Consider the following 16,166-nt stretch of genomic DNA (forward strand, 5'->3'; position numbering starts at 1 on the left):
ACCAGCCCAGCTCTTCCCCCCCACCCACTGCATCCCAAAACCAGTCCAACCTGCCTCTGCCTCCCTAACCGGTTCTTCCTCTCACCCATCCCTTCCTCCCACCCCAAGCCGCACCCCCAGCTACCTACTAACCTCATCCCACCTCCTTGACCTGTCCGTCTTCCCTGGACTGACCTATCCCCTCCCTACCTCCCCACCTACACCCTCTCCACCTATCTTCTTTACTCTCCATCTTCGGTCCGCCTCCCCCTCTCTCCCTATTTATTCCAGTTCCCTCCCCCCATCCCCCTCTCTGATGAAGGGTCTAGGCCCGAAACGTCAGCTTTTGTGCTCCTGAGATGCTGCTTGGCCTGCTGTGTTCATCCAGCCTCACATTTTATTATCTTGGAATCTCCAGCATCTGCAGTTCCCATTATCTCTGAGGTCATGTTATAGTTGTATAGGACTTTGTTTCGACCACATTTGGAAAGCTGCGTACAGCTCTGGTCGCCACATTACCAAAAGGATGTGATGCTTTGGAGAGGGTGCAGAGGAGTTTCACCAGGACGTTGCCTGGTGTGGAGGGTGCTAGCTATGAAGAGTGGTTGAGTAGATTAAGGTTATTTACATTAGAAAGATGGAGGTTGAAAGGGGGACCTGATTGAGGTCTACAAAATCATGAGAATCGTCAAGACAGGATGGATAGCAAGAAGCTTTCTCCCAGAGTGGGGGACTCAATTACTAGGGATCACGATTTCAAGGTGAGAGGGGAAAAGTTTAAAGGAGATATGCGTGGAAAGCTCTTTACACAGAGGGTGGTGGGTGCCTGGAACACGTTGCCAGCGGAGGTGGTAGAGGCGGGCACTATAGCACTCTAGATAGATACAGGAATGGGCAGGGAGCAGAGGGATACAGATCCTTAGAAAATAGGTGACAGGTTTAGATAAAGGATCTGGATCAGTGGATAGAAGATGGATAGAGAAGAAGATAGGTGGAGAGGAGACAGACAGGTCAAAGAGGTGGGGATGGAGTTGGAGAGGGGATAGGTCAGTCCAGGGAGGACGGGCAGGTCAAGGGGGCAGGATGAGGCTAGTAGGTAGGAGATGGTGGTGGGGCTTGAGGTGGGAGGAGGGGATAAGCGGGAGGAAGGACAGGTTAGGGAGGCAGGGACAAGCTTGGCTGGTTTTGGGATGCAGTAGGGAGAGGGGAGATTTTGAAGCTTGTGAAGTCCACATTGATACCATTGGGCTGTAGCGTTCCCAAGCAGAATATGAGGTGCTGTTCCTGCAACCCTCGGGTAGCATCATTGTGGCACTACAAGAGGCCCAGGATGGACATGTCGTCTGAGGATTGCGAGGGGGAGTTGAAATGGTTCGCGACTGGGAGGTGCAGTTGTTTATAGCAAACAAAGCGTAGGCGTTCTGCAAAGCAGTCCCCAAGCCTCTGTTTGGTTTCCCCAATGTAAAGGAGGCCACAACGGGAACAGTGGATACAGTATACCACATTAGCAGATGTGCAGGTGAACATCTGCTTGATGCAGAAGTCTTCTTGGGGTATAGGATGAGGGTGAGGGAGGAGGTGTGGGGGCAGGTGTAACACTTCCTGTCGTCTCAGGGAAAAGTGCCAGGTGTGGTGGGGATGGAGGGGAATGTGGAGTGGACAAGGGAGTCCCTCCAGAAAGCAGACAAGGGTGGGGAGGTAAAATTGTCTTTGGTGGTAGGGTTGGATTGCAGATGGCAGAAGTGTCGGAGGATGATGCGTTGGATCCGGAGGTTGGAGGGGTAGTAGCTGTGGGAGTTGGTGGGCTTGAAATGGGTATCAGTTTCCAGGTAGTTGCCAGAGTTGGAAACAGAGAGGCCCAGGAAGGTGAGAGAGGTATCAGAGATGATCCAGGTGAACTTGAGGTTGGGGTGGAAGGTGTTGGTGAAGTGGATGAACTGTTTGAGCACCTCGTGGGAGCAAGAGGCGGTGCTGATACAGTCATCAATATAACAGTTTCCCTCTTCCCAGGAAGGTATTGAGTGTGGATTAAGTGCAGAGTAAAGGTCCCTCTTTTAAAAAGAAGGTAAAGCATCCTGTTCAGTGTCTCCATCAAATACTCATAGGAGAAATTCAACATGGGATTAGAGACAGAATAAAGTTCTTGCTACTGTTTTAAGTTGAAAGTAAACCTTCCTCCACACTGCCCCATCAAACAACCCCAGGACAGGTACATCATGGGGTTTGATATCGAGTAATGTTCCCTCAACACTGTCCCCATCAAACACTCCCAAGACAGGGACAGCATGGGGTTAGATACGGTGTAAGGCTGCCTCCACTCTTTTAAACTGCAAGTAAAGAACTCTGTACGCTATCTCCATCAAACACTCCCACAACACGTACAGTGCACATTAGATACAGATCTCGCTCCATTGTTTTAAACTGAAAGTATAGCTGTCTCTCCACTGTTTCTGTCAAACACTTCGGCATGAGTTTAGATCCAGAGTAGTGTCACCTGTACAATGGTCCTCATCAAATGGTCCCAGATGAGTGACAGCATGGGGTCGGATAGAGAATAAGGCTTGCCTTAACTACACACTCTGAGTGCAGGCAAAGCACAAACTTGGTACTTAATCTGTGAAAGTCATCTTAAACAAAGAACTATGGATCCTGGAGATCTGAAACAAAAACAGAAATTTGCTGGAGAAAATCAGCAAATCTGGCAATGTCTCTAGAGAGAAAGCAGAGTTAACATGTCGCGTCCAGTGACTGAAAACAGTTCTGAAGAAGGGTCAAAAACAGAAATTGCTGGAAAAGCTCAGCCAACCCAGCAGCATCTTTGAAGAAAAATCAGAGTTAACGTTTCAAGTGCGGTGACCCTTCCTCAGAACTGATAGTAGCTAAGAAAATGTCAGTTTATATGCAGAAGATAGGGTTAAGGGAGGGTTTAAGGAGTAAGTGATAGGTAGGGATAGAGCCCAAAGAGCGAGAAGACCAGTTGGACAGACGAAGGAGTTGATAATGATCTGGCTAGGAGGGTTAATGGAGACTGCTAGTGGCTACCAATAGATAATGGGTAATGGCAGACTATGTGATTACAAACTCAGAGATAATAAGAACTGCTGATGCTAGAGTCAGAGATAACACAGTGCGGACTGGAGGAACACAGCAGGTCAGGCAGCATCAGAGGAGCAGGAAATTTGACATTTCTTCTGAAATTTCTGAAGAAGGGTCCCAATCCAAAACGTCAACTTTCCTGCTCCACTGATGCTGCCTGGCCTGCTGTATTCCTCCAACTCCACACTGTGTTAAAAGTGATAACAAGGCCTGGTGTGTGGGGTAGGGAGCTAGGCAATGGGAGAGTTTAGGCCTAAAATTACTGAACTTGGTATTGAGTCCAGAGGGCTGCAGGATCCCCAAGCGGAAAATGAGGTGCTGTTCTTCCAGCTTGCGCTGAGCTTTGCTGGAACATTTGCTGGAACCTGAGACAGAGATGTTGGCCAAGGGACAAGGTGGCAGGCAACTGGACGCTCAGTATCTTTTCTTACAGCAGAACATAGATGTTCTGTGAAGTGGGCACCCAGTCTATGCTTTGTTTCCCCAATATAGAAGAGACCACTTGTGAGCAGCGTACACAGTAGACTAGATTGTGGGAAGTGCAGGTAAAGTGGTGCTTCGCCTGGAAGGTATGTTTGGGCCTTTGGGTGCTGGGGAGGGAGGTGGTAAATTGGCAGGTGTTACACCTTCAGCGGTTTCAGGGAATGGTGCCATGGGGCTGTAGAGGGCAATTGAGAGCCAAGGAAGAGTGGACCAGGGTGTACCAGAGGGAATGGTCTTTGCAGAAAACAAACAAGGGAGGGGAGGGGAATATGTATCTGGTGGTGGCACCTCGCTGGAGGTGGCGGAAATGGCGTCTGATGATCTTCTGGATGTGGATGCTGGTGGGATGGTCGTTGAGGATAAGGGGAACTCTATCGCTGTTGTGGGAGGAAAGGGAAGGGATGAGGGCGGAAGTGCAAATCGGACCTGGTTGAGGGCCCTGTCAATAACGGAGCTGGGGAATCCTCAGTTGAGGAAGAAGGTGGGCATTTTGAAGGCTCACTTGTCAAAGTTGGCCTCATCAGAACATATGTGATGGAAACAGAGGAACTGAGAGAATGGGTTGGAGTCTTTGCAGGAAGTGGGATGTGATGATGTACAGTCCAGGTAGCTGTGGGAATCAGTGGGCTTGTAATGGATATTAGTGGCCAACCTAACCCCATAAATAGAAACAGATGTTGAGGAAGGGAAAGGAGGAGTCAGAGATTGACCAGGTGAAAGTGAGGGCAGGGTGGAAATTGGAAACAAAATCAATGAACTTTTCCCATTCTGGATGAGAGAGAGCATCAGGACTGATGTTCTCATCGATATATTGGAAAAAGAAGTTGTGGGTGTGGGTGGAATAGGACTGGAACAAGGAATATTCCATGTACCCCACAAGAGAAGGGCATAACTGGGACCCATGCGGGTACCCATGGCCACCCCCTTACCTGAAGAAAATGAGAGGAGTTAAAGAGATATTGTTGAGGGTGAGGACGAGCAAAAGAGAGCAATGGTGGGTGGGTACAGTTCAGGCCTTTACTTCAGGAAGAAGCAGGGAGGCCTGAGACCATCCTGGTGGAGAATGGACGTGTAAAGGGATTACACATCCATGGTAATGAGGAGGCCGCTGGACCCTGCAAACTGAAAATTCTGAAACTGGCATAAAGCATCAGAGGACTGGACCAGGGACTCCATTCCATTCTTTCAGTTACTCCATTCCCATTGCATATGTTCTGATGAGGCCAACTTCAACTAGGAACCTTCGAAATGCCCACTTTCTTCTTCAACTGACGGTTCCCCAGGACCATTGTTACCAAGGTAGGAAGAGTCGAGTTCTGAGGGTCAGGAGCAGGCTGAAACAATGGGTCCATCCAGGCAGTCCTGTTGGTGGATTTTAGGAACAAGGTAGAAGTGAGCTGTATGGGGAACTGCCAGCTTGGAGGCAGTGAGGGGGGTGGGGGGCAGATCACCAGATGAAATGAGGTCAGTTATCATAATTAATACAATGACCTGATGTGCCGTTGTTGTGGCCCAGGGAAAGATAGGAGGAGGCATCAGAGAGGTAGCGCTCAGCCTCTGCAATGATGAGATGCCAGATTACAGCAGCATCACTCTTATCAACAGGCTTAATAACAAAGTCAAGGTTGGATCTAAGCACACAGATTTTGGTCAGTTGGATGGAGATAGTTTGAGAACCACATAATGCAATCAACAAACATATAGAATTGGACCCCAAATACAAACCGATACAGAACAAAATCGGAAATGATACTACTCACCATAGCGGACCGGACAGTATGAATTCCAAGCGGAGTAGAATAACATCACTTCATCAGAGGCCTCACTAATAAAATTACCTAGCATGGTGACAAAACATCTGAACAAGAACAAGCCAGCTCGGTGAGCAAGTCAGCAACCTCACCCACAGCCCGAGCTATGAGTCTTTGCTGAAACCTTAAGGGTCGCTGGACTCAAAACATTAACTTTGTTTTCTCCCACAGATGTTGCCAGACTGCTGAGTTTTTTGAGCATTTGTTGTTTCGGTTTTAGATTTCCAACATCCCCCTGTTCTTTGTTTTATTTTCCCATATAAATGGAATATGTTGTTGTCTCAGTCCGGGGCATGTAATGGAATCCAGATGCCCCTGGGGGTAGAGCACTGTATTGACTATTTTTAATAACACTGCTGATGAATTGTGTGTTTCAGTGCCGGAGGAATTCAAGAATATTTACTTCACAGAGACCCTGATGACGGTTTCTGATACAGGGAAAGAGATTGGTGAATTTACTGTCACGATGCAGCCTATCTTGTATCATAGTTTCCCAGGTCTTAGTATTCATGCTAACAGCCACGGGTCCATTGACTCTATCCCATGTGGAACATCCATCTCAGGTAAGTCACTGTTGGATTCCAGAATTTATAGCACAGCTTAAGTGATTATCAGACTTCCTTTCCTAATTTCCCTTCTCATTTCCTTTAAACACTGGCTTCAACTGGCATGCACTTCCATTGGCATTGGGAAACCCTCTTCATTCTAGCAGTCTTTCATGTGCAGTTTAGTCTGCAAAAGTCAGGAGGCCGCTTGACTGTATCATTTCTATGATCTAGTGGCACCAATTATAATAAGGTAATATCCAGTTGATGTTAGAACTGGACAAGTCAGATTGAAGAGTAATCTAAATAAAAACCAAAAGAACTGTGGATGCTGTGAATCAGAAACAAAAACAGAAGTTGCTGGAAAAGTTCAGCAAATTCTGGCAGCATCTGTGAAGAGAAATCAGAGTTAACATTTCGGGTTCACGTTCCGAGGAAGGGTCATCAAACTCGAAACGTTAATTCTGATTTCACAGGTGCTGCCAGAACCCGCTGAGCTTTTCCTGAAAAGTAACTTGTCTGTTGCCAAGGGCTGGATTCTCCAGCATCTGCAGTTCCTATTATCTCTGTTACCAAGGGCTCACTGGATAATAGTCAGAAGCAGAAACCCTGGTTCGTTATTTTTCAGTAACTCAGAGTTAGTGCCAACTGATGGCACCCTGGCTGAAATCAACACAGACCAAGAATTGTGTTCTGACTGGTTTGGTGCTGAACACATGAAACAAACTTATGAAATGAAGTAGACCTTGACCCTGCTCCACCATTCAGTATGATCTTGGCTGATCTGTTTGTATTTTGGATTCCAGATTCCCATCATACCTGATGACCCTTGATTCCCTTGCCTAACAAAAGGGGAGGTGATGGGGTAGTGGTACTGACACTGGACCAATAATCCAGAGATACAGGATGGTGTCGTTGTTTCAAATGTAATTACATTTAATTTAATGAGAATCTGCTATTGAAGACTCCCTTAATGACCACCATTGTTAATTGTTGTAAAAAAACCATCTGGTTCTCAAATGGCCTTTGGGGAAGGAAATCTGTTGTCCTTGCACATTTGGCCTGCATGTGATTCTGAACTTATAACAAGGTCTTAGAATAAGGCTCTTAACTGCCCTCTGAAATGATCTTAGCAAGCCAGTCAGGTCAAGTGGCAGTTAGAGATGGGCCACAAGTGCTGGCCCAGATAGCAATGTCCACAGCTGTGAATGAATAAAAAAAATCCACTTTTTGTCATAAAAATATTCAATGACACCACCTTCTGAGGCAGGGAGTTCCAAAGTTGCTCAGCCCGCAGCCCTGAAAGGGTTATTTCTGTTTTTAAAACAGTGGCCCCTAGCTCTGGACTGACCCATTACAGGAAACACTGTTTCCACATGAACCTCTTCGAAACTATTCACTCTCCTATACACGTCAATCAAGTCATCCCACCCTCTTCTAAACTCCTGCAGAAACAAACCCAGCATGTACAGCTTTTCCTCATAAGACAACTCACTCATTCCAGGCATCAATCTAGTACAGATAGTTCTGCTATAGTGCGTGTTTCATTAATGCAAATTGGCTGTAATGCGGTTGATGAATAGTGGATGCTGTTTGGACAATGCAAACTTTCTGCTGTACAGCGAAAGTGATTTTCTACAGTAGTTTCCTTACAACACAATTTTCTATGGCAGGAGGTCACTGAAGAATGCAACTATTGCATTGTAGGAGAACTACCTGCAGAACACCTGCGCTGTGTTCGCAACAAACAACTACACGACCCAGTCGCGAACCATTTCAATTCCCCACCCCACTCCTTGGACGACATGTCCATCCTGGGCCTCCTGCATTGCCACCTGAAAGATGCAGGAACAGCATCTCATATTTCGCTTGGGAACTCTGCTGCCCAAGGGTATCAATGCGGATTTCACAAGCTTCAAAATCTCCCTTCCCCCGACTACATGCCATAGCCAGCCCAGCTAGCCCCGCTTCCCTAAACTGTTCTTCCTCTCATCTCAACCCCCACCCCCATCCTCTACCCACTAACCTCATCCCACCCCTCTGACCTGTCCATCCTCCCTGGACTGACCTATCCCCCCCCAAATCCCCACCTACATTCACCTTCACTGGCACTAAAAGTCCCCCATTAATAGCTATTCACGCTCTTAGCCAAATTGTTATCCACTCCTTTGTCCAACTGTTCTCTACCTTTGGCCTCTATCCCCACCTATTGTTTACTCCTTGCTCCCCACCTGCCATCCTGTCTTCTGCATTTATATAGAAATTTTCCTAGCTACCATCAGTTCTGAGGAAGGGTCTCTCAACACAAAATATTAACTGTAATTTCTCTCCACAGATGCGGCCAGATTTGCTGACTTTTCCAGCAATTTCTGGTTTTGTTTCTGATACAGTATGCAGCACCTGCAGATCTTTTGTTTTTTATTTTATTCTTATTGATATAGTTGGCAAGGTGAGATTGATAAAGACAGTAATCAGTTGAAACGTTGTGTCTGCAAGTGCAACACCGAAGACTTGGGCATGTTATCCAGGCTGACTCTCCAGTGCAGTATTAAGGGAATGTTGCACTGTCAGAGGTGCCACCTTTCCATGAAACGTAAGGCCATGCTGATCAGTCTGAGAGAACCCAAGTAGCTATTTTGAAGAATTGCAGGGGATTTCTTGATGTTAAACTGGCCAATATTTATCCCTCAACTGAACAATTACTGGATATTATCCAGTCATTTATCACATTCCTGTGGGCAGGGGCTTACTGAGCATAAATTTGCTACTCTATTTTCCCACATTACAACATAAATTACATTTCAAAAGTATTTAACTGGCTGTGAATCACCTTAAGATTGCCTGAGGCTGTGAAAAGGCTGAGATGCTGCTTGGCCTGCTGTGTTCATCCAGCTTCACACTTTATTATCTTGGATTCTCCAGCATCTGCAGTTCCCATTATCTCTCTCACAGAAATGTGAAGTTGTTCTTACTTTAAGCAGTAATTGAGTAAAGAATTAAATTTGAAGAATTCAGTTAAATACATCTAATAGCGGAGTACAAAATCAGGAGGGGTATGGATAGAGTAGACAGAAGACACTGTTCCCAACTGAGAGAAGATTGAGAATGAGAGGGCACAGATTTAAAGTAATTGGTAAAAGAAGCAAAAGTGGGATGCTGAGAAGAAAATGTATACTGTTCAATGAGTGTCTAGGATCTGAAATACAGTGTCCTCTGAGTACGGGAGCGACAGATACATTTGAGGCTTTCAAAAAGGAGTGTTATTTGGAGAGGAGCAACATACATGTTTATGGGATGAAGGTAGCGGCATGACGTTGAGTGAATAACCCATTCAGAGAGCCACTGCCAATTTGATGGATAGAATGACCACCTTCAGTGCTGCACCAATTCTGCAATTCTGTGAAGTCTGTCCCCTGACAAATCCTTGCTCATTGCCTGGATGAAAACTTGTCCTCAGCAATCTTCTAAAAGACATTGGCTTCACTGACTCACTTGATAATCATCTTTTAAAAATTATTTCTCCTGATGTTGGTTTTCTTAAAAAAAATTGTTTTGTGGGATGTGGGCATCACTGGCTGGGCCCAATATTCCTTGCCCATCCTGACTTACCCCTGAGAAGGTGGCGGGAGCTGCCTTCTTGAACCACTGCAGTCCTCCTGTTGTGGGTTGACCCACAATGCCGTCAGGGAGGGAAATCCAGGTTTTTGCCCCTGTGAAAATGAAGGAACAGCGATATATTTCCAAGTCAGGACGTTGAGTGGCTTGGAGGGGAACTTGAAGGTGGTGGTGTTCCCATATATCTGCTGCCCTTGTCCTTTTAGATGGAAATATTCATGGGTTTGGAAGGTACTGTCTGAGGATCTTTGGTGAATCTTTGGCAAGGCCAGCATGTATCACCTGTCCTTTAGTCGCCCTGAGGAGGTGTCAATGGCTGTGACCTGTTGGGTTATGTTCAACATAACATTGCTGGGGAATCAACCACAATGACATAGTTCAGGCATCATTTAAAGGTGTAAATTACACAACAGGACCCTTTTCCTAAAAGACATCAGAAAGCCAGTTCAGTTTGTAACAGCAGTCCAACATTTTATGGTCTATTTCACTGCCGACAAACTTTTAATTTCGGGGATATTTTAACAGTATTCCAAATTGCTGGCTGTTGAACCACGGTTGGAACTATGGCCAATTTGGTTGGTTTCTCCCTGCTCAGGGAGTAGATCCAGTGAACTTTTGTTGTCTGTATGAAGCAACACTGTGTATAAAGCTTGGGGAAGATGATGGCACGTTGACAATGACATTGGATAAGTAATTCAGAAGCCGAGGCCAGTGCTCAAGGTGCAAATCCCACCACGACAGCTGATTGAATTTAAATCCATGTAATAAAATCTGGAAAATCAAGATGGTCAACATAAAACTATCATTGATTGTTCTAAAAACCCATGTGGTTTACTAATGTCCTTTAGAAAAGAAAATCTGCCATCGTTACCTGCATCTGACAGAAATGACTATTACGAGGGGGCATTTTTAAGGTGATTGGAGGAAGGTACAGGGGAGATGTCAGGGGTAGGTTCTTTACGCAGAGTGTGTTGGGTGCATGGATTGTGCTGCCGGCGGTGGTAGTGGAGTCAGATACATTAGAGACTTTTAAGCGACTCTTGGATAGGCACATGGAGGATAGTAAAATGTACGGTACACAGGGTAGTTTGATCTTAGTAGGAGAATATGTCGGCACAACATTGTAGGCTGAAGGGCCTGTACTGTGCTGTATTGTTCTGTGTTCTATGTACATGTGACTCCAGACCCATGGCAATATGATTGATTCAAAACCCCCTCTGAAATGGTTGTGCAAGCCACTCACTTTAAAGGCATTAAGGTATTGGCAACAATTTTTAACATTGCCAGTGATGCCACATCCCAAGGAACAATCTTAAAAGCTCTTTCAATTAACTTCATTTGCATGGCTTTGTTTTACAGCTTACATTTCTCTTGAGCTTGAAACATTGGAACAGTATCACCAGGAATATATCAAGGTACTTTATTGTCTTACTACCTTTGTCTTTGACATTTTCACTTATGTGGCAGACTCTAAAACTAGGGGCTTTAGTTGCAAATAAACACAGAAAGTAATTCAAGAGAAAATTCTTATCCAAACAGTAGTGAGAACACGTACGTTGTATTCCATGAATTCTCTCTCCTGACAAATCCCATTCACTGCCTGGTTGAGAGCTTTTCCTTCACAGCCTTCTGCAAGATAGTTGTTTTGTTGATTCAGTTGTTGACCATTTTTAAAAATTAATTCTCCTGATCTATTGTATTGCTGGCAACACCAGCATTTCTCCTTTAGTTGGCCTGAGGAGGTGTCAATGACTGGAGCTGTTGGATTAGAGTGCCACTGAGTGCCTTACTGTTCCATATCACAGTGCTCAGGCATCAGTCACACTAGTATATATCATTGGTGCCATCTAAAGGCATAGACTGTACAGCAGGACTGCACTGTTTCTTCTCCTAAAGGACATCAGAAAGCCAGTTCAGTTTTTAGCAGCAACCCAACAATTTTGTGAATTTTTAGAATATGTACATTGAGTAATTATGGCTAGAGATTCTCTGGCAAGTCACTCAAGTTCTGACTCCTAAAAGCCTGTCCACCATCTACAAGGCACAATTCAGAAGTACGATGGAGTAACCCCCACTTGCCTGAATGAATACAGCTCCAACAACACTGCAGCAATTCAAGAAGGCAGCCTGACACCACCTTTTCAAGGACAAATAGAGATGGCAATAAATGCTGGCCAAGCCGGCGACACCCACTTCACAGGAAAAAAAAAGCCATCATGCCTTTGATCGTCTCATTTAAGCCGTTGATATAATTTTTTTTAAAAGTTGAGGATCCACCACAGACCCCTGTGTTAGATCCCACTTGTCACATGCTGCCAATTTGAAAATAAAATGTTTGTGTAATACCCTGTTTTTTGCTAGCCAGCCAACATTCTGTTCATGCTATTACGTTACCTCATGCACCATGGAAGTCCAACTTTATGCAATAAGCTTCTATGTGAAATCTTGTCACATGCCTTCTGACAATCCAGGTACAGTACATTAACAGGTTCCCCTTAATCCAGTGTGCATGTTGCTCCTTTACAGAATTCCAATAAACTGATGAAATACAGTTTCTTTTTCTCAACTCCTTGCTGACTCGTCACAATTAACTTGAGTTTTTCCAAGTGCCCAGTTATGACTCCTTTAATGATTGACTTCAACAGCTTGCCCACAACAGATGGCAAGCTAACTGGCTCAGAGATAGTAAGAACTGCAGATGCTGGAATCAGAGATAACACAGCATGGAGCTGAAGAAACACAGCTGGCAAGGCAGCATCAGAGGAGCAGGAAAGCTGACATTTTGGTTTGGGACCTGACCCAAAATATCAACTTTCCTGCTCCTCTGATGCTGCCTGGCCTGCTGTGTTCCTCCAGCTCCACACTGTGTTATCTCAAGCTAATTGGCCGCTAGTTTCCTCTTTTCCATCTCCCTCCCTTCTTGAATAGACAGGTTATATTTGCCACTCCCTGATCTGATAGAACTTTTCCATGGTCTAACGAATTTTGGAAAGATAAGACCAGCGCACCTATTCCCTCCTTAGCCAACTCTTTTAAGACACTAGGATATAAAGTTCATGTGGACCCAGAGATTACATTACATTAGTAATCCAGGGATTTAATCAAATGACTTGGGTTCAAATCCTACCATGGCAGCTAGAAGAATTTAAATTCCATTAATAAATCTAGAATTGAAAGACAGTCTTATTAATGGTAACCATGAAATTAACATTGATTGTCAGATAAATCCATCAGGTCCTCTTGCATTCTCTCAGAAAAAAGTATCATTCCCTGTTCTAACATAGTTGAGATTCTACAGGAATAGTGCCAGATGACTGGAGGATAGCAAATGTGGTTCCCCTGTTCAAGAAGGGGAGTAGAGACAACCCTGGTAATTATAGATCAGTGAGCCTTACCTCAGTTGTTGGTAAAGTGTTGGAAAAGGTTATAAGGGATAGGATTTATAATCATCTAGAAAAGAATAATTTGATTAGGGATAGTCAGCACGGTTTTGTGAAGGGTAGGTCGTGCCTCACAAACCTTATTGAGTTCTTTGAGAAGGTGACCAAGCAGGTAGATGAGAGTAAACCGGTTGATGTGGTGTATATGGATTTCAGCAAGGCGTTCGATAAGGTTCCCCACAATAGGCTATTGTACAAAATGCGGAGGAATGGGATTGTGGGAGATATAGCAGTTTAGATCGGAAATTGGCTTGCTGAAAGAAGACAGAGGGTGGTAGTTGATGGGAAATGTTCATCCTGGATTCCAGTTACTAGTGATGTACCGCAAGGGTCGGTGTTGGGTCCACTGCTGTTTGTCATTTTTATAAATGACCTGGATGAGGGCGTAGAAGGATGGTTTAGTAAATTTGCAGACGACACTAAAGTCGGTGGAGTTGTGGATAGTGACGAAGGATGCTGTAGGTTGCAGAGAGACATAGATAAGCTGCAGAGCTGGGCTGAGAGGTGGCAAATGGAGTTTAATGCGGACAAGTGTGAGGTGATGCACTTTGGTAGGAGTAACCAGAAGGCAAAGTACTGGGCTAATGATAAGATTCTTGGTAGTGTAGATGAGCAGAGAGATCTCGGTGTCCATGTACACAGATCCTTGAAAGTTGCCACCCAGGTTGACAGGGCTGTTAAGAAGGCATACAGTGTTTTAGCTTTTATTAATAGAGGGATCGAGTTCCAGAACCAAGAGGTTATGTTGCAGCTGTACAAAACTCTGGTGCGGCCGCATTTGGAGTATTGCTTACAGTTCTGGTGACCACATTATAAGAAGGATGTGGAAGCTTTGGAAAGGGTGCAGAGGAGATTTACTAGGATGTTGCCTGGTATGGAGGGAAGGTCTTACGAGGAAAGGCTGAGGGACTTGAGGCTGTTTTCATTAGAGAGAAGGAGGTTGAGAGGTGACTTAATTGAAACATGTAAAATATTCAGAGGGTTAGATAGGGTGGATAGGGAGAGCCTTTTTCCTAGGATGGTGACGGCGAGCATGAGGGGGCATAGCTTTAAATTGAGGGGTGAAAGATATAGGACAGATGTCAGAGGTAGTTTCTTTACTCAGAGAGTAGTAAGGGATTGGAACGCTTTGCCTGCAATGGTAGTAGATTCGCCAACTTTAGGTACATTTAAGTCATCATTGGATAAGCATATGGACGTACATGGAATAGTGTAGGTTAGATGGGCTTGAGATCGGTATGACAGGTCGGCACATCGAGGGCCGAAGGGCGTGTACTGTGCTGTAATGTTGTATGTTCTATATGAGACTCGAGAGTACTGTGATTGACATTTCTCTGAAATGATCAAGCAGGCCATTCAATTCGGTATGGGCAACAAACGCCAGCCTTGGCAGTGATGCTCCTTTCCTATTTAAAAACCAGTATTACAGACGGTAAATCAGGGTTTAATTGCTGTACAGTGGGGAGAATTTGAAGCTTAGATGTTATTCTCTGATCTATCTACCTTTGAGGTTTTTCCGCAGAGATGTTACCTCTAAAGTATTAAAGATCCCTCAGAAGGCCTGTGCATGATTGATGACTGTTGGCAACAATTCTTTCACGTGTGTTTTGTTCTTTCCTTGGTTGGGGGCGGGTTTGTTTGTTTACAGCTGAAGGATCAACCGCTGATGAAGAAAACAGATATTAAAAGAGAACCGCATGGTTATGTTGTGACGTGCGAAACCACATCCAAACAGGTAAATCCTTGAGAGGATTAGCTGTGCTAACATGTAAAAGGGCCCAGCGTTGAAAATCAAAGAATTCACCGTGGCAAAAAAACAGAAATATTAATTGCATAAATTATAAATGTTTGACACCAAGACTTTGTTATTTGTTCTTGGGATTTGAGCAAACCTGGCAAGACCAGCTTTTGTCAGAGATAATGGGAACTGCAGATGCTGGAGAATCCGAGATAACAAAGTGTGGAGCTGGATGAACACAGCAGGCCAAGCAGCATCTCAGGAGCACAAAAGCTGACGTTTCGGGCTCAGACCCTTCATAAGAAAAGGGGGATGGGGAGAGGGTTCTGAAATAAATAGGGAGAGAGGGGGAGGCGGATCGAAGATGAATAGAGGAGAAGATAGGTGGAGAGGAGACAGCCAAATTAAAAGGGCGGGGATGGAGCCTGTGGAGGTGAGTGTAGGTGGGGAGGTAGGGAGGGGATAGGTCAGTCCGGGGAGAACAGACAGGTCAAGGGGGCTGGATGAGGTTAGAAGGTAGGAAATAGAGGTGCGGCTTGAGGTGGGAGGAGGGGATAGGTGAGAGGAAGAACAAGTTAGCGAGGCGGAGACGAGCTGGGCTGGTTTTGGGATGCAGTGGGGGAAGGGGAGATTTGAAAGCTTGTGAAATCCACATTGATTCCATTGGGCTGCAGGGTTCCCAAGTGGAATATGAGTTGCTGTTCCTGCAATCTTCAGGTGGCAATGTTGTGGCACTGCAGGAGGCCCAAGATGGACGTGTTGTCTAAGGAATGGGAGGGGGAGTTAAAATGGTTCACGACAGGGAGGTGCAGTTGTTTATTGCAAACTGAGTGTAGGTGTTCTGTAAAGCGGTGCCCAAGCCTCCACTTGGTTTCCCCAATGGAGAGAAAGCCACACCGGGTACAGTGGATACAGTATACCACATTGGCAGATGTGCAGGTGAACATCTGCTTGATGTGGAAAGTCATCTGGGGCCTGGAATGGGGGTGAGGGAGGAGGTGTGGGGGCAGGTGTAGCACTTCCTGCAGTTGCAGGGGAAAGTGCCGGGCGTGGTGGGGTTGGAGGGGAGTGTGGAGCGGACAAGGGAGTCACGGAGAGAGTGGTCTCTCCAGAAGGCAGACAAGGGTGGGGATGAGAAAATGTCTTCAGTGATGGGGTCAGATTGTAGATGGCGGAAGTGTTGGAGGATGATGCGTTGTATCCGGAGGTTGTTGGGGTGGTATGTGAGGATGAGGGGGATTCTCTTTTGGGGTTTATTGCGGGGATGGGGTGTGAGGGATGAGTTGCGGGAAATGCGGGAGACGCAGTTGAGGACGTTCTCGACCACTACTGGTGGGCGAATGTTGCGGTCCTTGAAGAATGAGGACATCTGAGATGTACGGGAGTGGAATGACTCATCCCGGGAGCAGATGCGGCGGAGGCGAAGGAATTGGCAAGAGGGAATGGAATTTTTGCAGGA

General features: G+C 45.5%; 1 protein-coding gene across 3 annotated transcripts in view; it reads left to right on the plus strand.

Annotated features, from left to right (window-relative positions):
* The window catches only part of catip (ciliogenesis associated TTC17 interacting protein), a 62,731-nt gene that overhangs the window by 19,506 nt on the left and 27,059 nt on the right, over positions 1-16,166 (plus strand). For all 3 annotated transcript variants that reach the window (XM_059647560.1, XM_059647559.1, XM_059647561.1), the window contains exons 3-5: positions 5,747-5,932; positions 10,889-10,944; positions 14,618-14,704. In XM_059647560.1, the coding sequence (XP_059503543.1) occupies positions 5,747-5,932; positions 10,889-10,944; positions 14,618-14,704 (329 nt within the window). The remainder of the gene's footprint in view (positions 1-5,746; positions 5,933-10,888; positions 10,945-14,617; positions 14,705-16,166) is intronic.

The sequence above is a fragment of the Stegostoma tigrinum genome, chromosome 7, assembly GCF_030684315.1.
Source record: "Stegostoma tigrinum isolate sSteTig4 chromosome 7, sSteTig4.hap1, whole genome shotgun sequence".
Classification (NCBI taxonomy): domain Eukaryota; kingdom Metazoa; phylum Chordata; class Chondrichthyes; order Orectolobiformes; family Stegostomatidae; genus Stegostoma; species Stegostoma tigrinum.